The following is a 4,674-nucleotide window of genomic DNA, read 5'->3' on the forward strand; positions in this document are numbered from 1 at the left end:
CCCTGGAGTGGAGTGGAAATGGAAATTTTACAGTATCCTTCCCCTGCCATGCCCACCATGCCATGCCACACTCACCAAGCCACGCCCATAGAACCAGTAGTAAAAATGTTTGAATCCTACACTGAAGCCAGTATATTGCCCCCAACAATTTAGGTCCTCATTTTACTGACCTCAGAAGGATGGAAGGCTGAGTCAACCTTGAGCCTCATGAGATTTGAACTGTCAAATTGCAGGCAGCCAGCAGGCAATAGAAATAGCCTGCAATACTGCACTCTAACCACTGCACCACCATAACTCATTTACTACTCTTTCTATTTCTGCCAGGTCTATTATCTCTGATGGAGAGATGCCAGACAGCTGGAATATATCTTCGGGCAGCCTAGAAGCAAGAGCTATAGGCATTATTGTGCCTGTAGTCTTTTCCCTCATCTTCCTTGTAGGTACAGTTGGGAATAGCCTGGTGTTGGCTGTGCTGCTACACAATGGAGAGGTGAAATATAACACTACAAACCTGTTCATCCTCAACTTGGCAGTGGCAGACCTCTTCTTCATTGTCTTCTGTGTCCCATTCCAAGCTACCATCTATGTTCTGGATGGATGGCTATTTGGTGCCTTTGCCTGCAAAGCTGTGCATTTCTTCATCTACCTTACCCTATATGCCAGCAGTTTTACCCTGGCAGCTGTTTCTGTGGACAGGTAAATATAAATGCTCTCTTTCCTCCAAAAGACAAAACTTCTTGTCCCCTCCTATAACAAAACATTGCTTGCATAGTTACTCTGATATTGCACTAATGAGTCTTGGTTGATTCTGGCAAAGTATATTGTGTGTATTCAGGCACTGAGACCATTTTTTTTTAAAAAGTAAGGAAACAGAAGAAACCATTGCTTAATATGATATGTGAAATCAGTCTATTTATTTCTAAACAGCAGAAAGAGAGTCTTTAATCCTTTATCCAAAATCTTAAATTACTTGACAGGTGACCTATTAGAAGAGAATATTTGTAACTCAGGGTTGAAATGAAGGGTTCTTCTGCTCTTTGAGCTATGTAGATGTGTGTAGTATGTAAATGAATGGTATGTAGATCTTCTGACAAAGCATCCATCAACAGCATATTGACATAAACAACATTTACATGCCATTTAAGAGACAATCCATAAGCCAAAAAGTGAACCAAAAGACCAAAACTTTCACCAGCAATCAACATTCAAATGAGCAGAAGATTAACAGCAAGGTTAACATTAGATTAACAATCAAGAAGCAAACTGTTAGATCAGGTGAATGGATGAGACAGACTCAGGCTTCGGTGAAAAATAACAGTTCTTTATTAGACAACTGTTTACAAATCCAGTGACGATCTGTTTGACAGCTAGCCGTTTTATATGGAGCTGTCAAACGGCTCAGTCAATCAGCTTGGAATATTTTCCCTCTGGATCGGAGAACCTTGGTGGAGCTTACTATTTGGCTGTCAGTATGTAACACAAACAATATTCCAATCAAGGAACTGACAATCCAGCTAACAGTAAACAGCCCACCAAAGAACCATCAAGAGCACCCCCACCAACACTGGCAGGGCAAGCCACTAGAGCAGAGGTGTCCAACTCGCAGCATCAAGTTGTCCTTACATGATCTATTGTGACTTTTCCCCCCCTTTGCTAAACCAGGGGTGGGCGCGACCAACCCGTGACACATCTGGCCTGCAGGCTGCGAGTTTGACACCTTGCACTAGAGTATAAAATGAGAGCAAACTCCACTCCCTACCAGCACTGATGATATTACCTAATTTCAGTAATGAAACATATGCAAGAAAACAACCAAGCTCAGAGAGCACCAAGGACCCCTCACGTGATCTATTTTTATTTATTTAAAAAATGTACTTCCCATCTTTCCATAACTAAAGCATCCCAATTGATTGGTCTCTTTAGAAATGTCTTTATGTGGTTGAGGCCAGAAGTATCTCCAAGTGTGCCTGGGAGATATAGAAATGTCTCAAGCTAGATTAGATGGTTTCCCATCAGATTGAAGGATACATTTAAAATCAACCATGAACATTTTTATGTAAATACAAATATGACACATCAGGAAGATAGGATCTAGACAGCCTGCCCAAGAGTCTGCTAACTTTCTACTTGCTAGCAGATGACAAAGCTTACATGGATTGCTCATCTGCCATTCTTCCCTACCCAAACTTTCTCATTCGATTCAACTGAATGCAGAGTTGTGGCCTTACGCCTGATCTCCTGATCTGCAACTTCATTCCCAACCTCTACCTATGTCACAGTCAATTAAAAAGAAAATGTCTTGCCTTCTCCACATAATTATTTCTATTTTTATCACTTTACCCTTTTCATGCTTTTCCCTCCCTTTCCCTTTAATAATTGTAGCATACTTACCAGTTCTTTATGTTTCCTGTCAAAGGGTATCTGAATAAATTCTTGCAGGAAAATGTCATATCCAAACATAGAATGAATTTCTAGCATGGTTCAACCATGTGGGTTCCAAAGCTTTTCTACCTGTATTGCGGGGGGCGGGGGGAGATCCATATTTACATTTAGGGGATTATGAAATTATGAACACCTACATCAATTTCAGTAGACTTTCAAATAGTAGGTTTGGGTGGCACTTTAAGTATCAAATTCATGTCGAAAAGGGTATGAAAAAAACTTGTCACAAGCAGAGTCTGAATCTGGAAGAAAGTGAACCAATAAAAGTAACACATTTAAGCAAAAAAGGTGAAAATAACGATAGATGTGTGTGTGTATATATATTGATTGAATTTATCAACTTCTGTCTTGTTTTCAGATATTTGGCTATTTGTTACCCACTGAAATCTCGGAATCTCCGTACCACTTGCAATGCAGTCCTTGCTATTATCATGATTTGGACCCTCTCCCTGCTCTTTGCAGGACCCTATCTCAGCTATTACCAAACCATTTACTACCAGGAGACGTTAATCTGTGCCCCAGTTTGGGAGGACGAACACCGGAAGATCTTAGACATCCTCACTTTTGTGTTTAGTTACATCCTCCCAATCTCTGTTGTTAGCCTGGCTTATGCCAGAACCATCAAATTCTTGTGGACTGCTGTAGACCCTATGGAAGGAATCTCAGAGTCCCGCAAAGCCAAACGGAGGGTCACCAAGATGATCATTGCAGTGACTGTCCTCTTCTGCTTGTGTTGGTTGCCCCACCATCTGGTAATCTTGTATTTCTGGTTTGGCTATTTCCACTTTAACCAAACTACCTTTGCCTTACGCCTAATCTCTCATTGCTGCTCGTATGCCAATTCCTGCCTCAACCCAATTGTTTATGCTCTCATTTCCAAGCACTTCCGCAAGAAGTTCAAGCAAGTCTTCACTTGTGTTCTTGTCTAAGACAAGAAGAAGTGAGCTGACAATAAAGTCAAGTGGCCAATGCTGCTGATGGTTTCATCTACCAGATGATGCAGGTTTCTTTGGAGGAAACACAAAAATAGCATGGCTTGATGAGGAAAATATGAGCTGTTGCATGGATCTATTGGTAAGAACATGTGACAACAATTTTCATGAGAAATGGCTCTAGCATTTACAAGACATTATCAATATTTGAACAGAAATTACAAAAGGACCAAGAAAATTCTGGAACTATCAACAGTCACCTCATTGAGTGCAACATGGACAACAGTAATTTTTAAATATTAATGGCAGGTGGTATCAATTATTCCTTCTCAGCATGACTACCATATTTTCATTCAAATCAGGTTTGGGTCGGTGGAGGATAGGTTGATGTAAATTAGTTTTCCTCAATGCAACCAAAGTATCCCAATTCCTTAGAGAACAGCTTGATTTTACTTTAGACCACCTCCCCAGTTGGCTGAGGATGAGACCAAGACAACGTCATGAAGATATGTAACTTGAAAACGGTTCACAAGGCTCCTTGTGCCACAGTTAGAGGGATGTGAAGATCAGCCTGGAAGTTCATTTCATACTTCTCATGTACTCTTAACCAGAGTGGTTATAGAAAGCATAAATGAAAGCTTCGAAGTTCTTAGATTGCTACAGGAATTAAGAGTTTTGAAGCTATACCTATAAACAAAGAGGTTGTTACTTTTGTTTTGTTGTTTTTTAGCCTCTGGATCCAGATTGATAAATGTGTGCATAGACTCTTTCTCCCCTTCCTTTCATTTTGTAATTAAGACATGTTATGTTTGGATTTCTTTGTCTTTTGATTTTGAACTTGCTTTTGCTGTTTTTTAAAAAAAGAAGAAGAAGAAAATGATAATTTTTACATTATTTTAAAGCTCGTAAACATTGTTCTGAGACGAGAAAGAAGAACTGAGGAAGCTTCTCGGATGAGAAGTGAAATGTATTCAAAAAAACCCAGAAAGTCCAGTTGCCTCTTGAAAAAGTACCTGTGGGATCCCTATGACCTGGATGACCGAGAATCTCCATAGACACTTGTGGTTTTGATTGTCACAAGGATAAGCCAATAGAGCTGCATTGGCTGATGTCACAGCAATGTGAGCTAAAGTTCAGAGATGGCTCTGATTCAGGACTTTTTACGATTGTGGGAGTCCTAAGGATAATTTTTCCCCTCTCTCCTCCTTTTCTTCTTGTTGCTTCCAATGTCAATATAGTGTGCCCACCCTTGCAATATTGTCTTTGTTATTTACAATTAGTAAACAGTTGTGTAAGATGT

At 40.0% G+C, this 4,674-nt stretch overlaps 1 protein-coding gene across 1 annotated transcript; it reads left to right on the plus strand.

The window, feature by feature from the left end:
* The first annotated feature begins 346 nt into the window (after nucleotides 1-346).
* GALR3 (galanin receptor 3) lies at nucleotides 347-3,558 on the plus strand. Its single transcript, XM_032221137.1, is given in 4 exon segments — nucleotides 347-696; nucleotides 2,801-3,399; nucleotides 3,402-3,436; nucleotides 3,439-3,558. Coding segments are annotated over 4 exon segments (1,104 nt in total).
* Nucleotides 3,559-4,674: the final 1,116 nt, after the last annotated feature.

The sequence above is a fragment of the Thamnophis elegans genome, chromosome 7 (assembly GCF_009769535.1).
Source record: "Thamnophis elegans isolate rThaEle1 chromosome 7, rThaEle1.pri, whole genome shotgun sequence".
In the NCBI taxonomy this organism is placed as follows: Eukaryota; Metazoa; Chordata; class Lepidosauria; order Squamata; family Colubridae; genus Thamnophis; species Thamnophis elegans.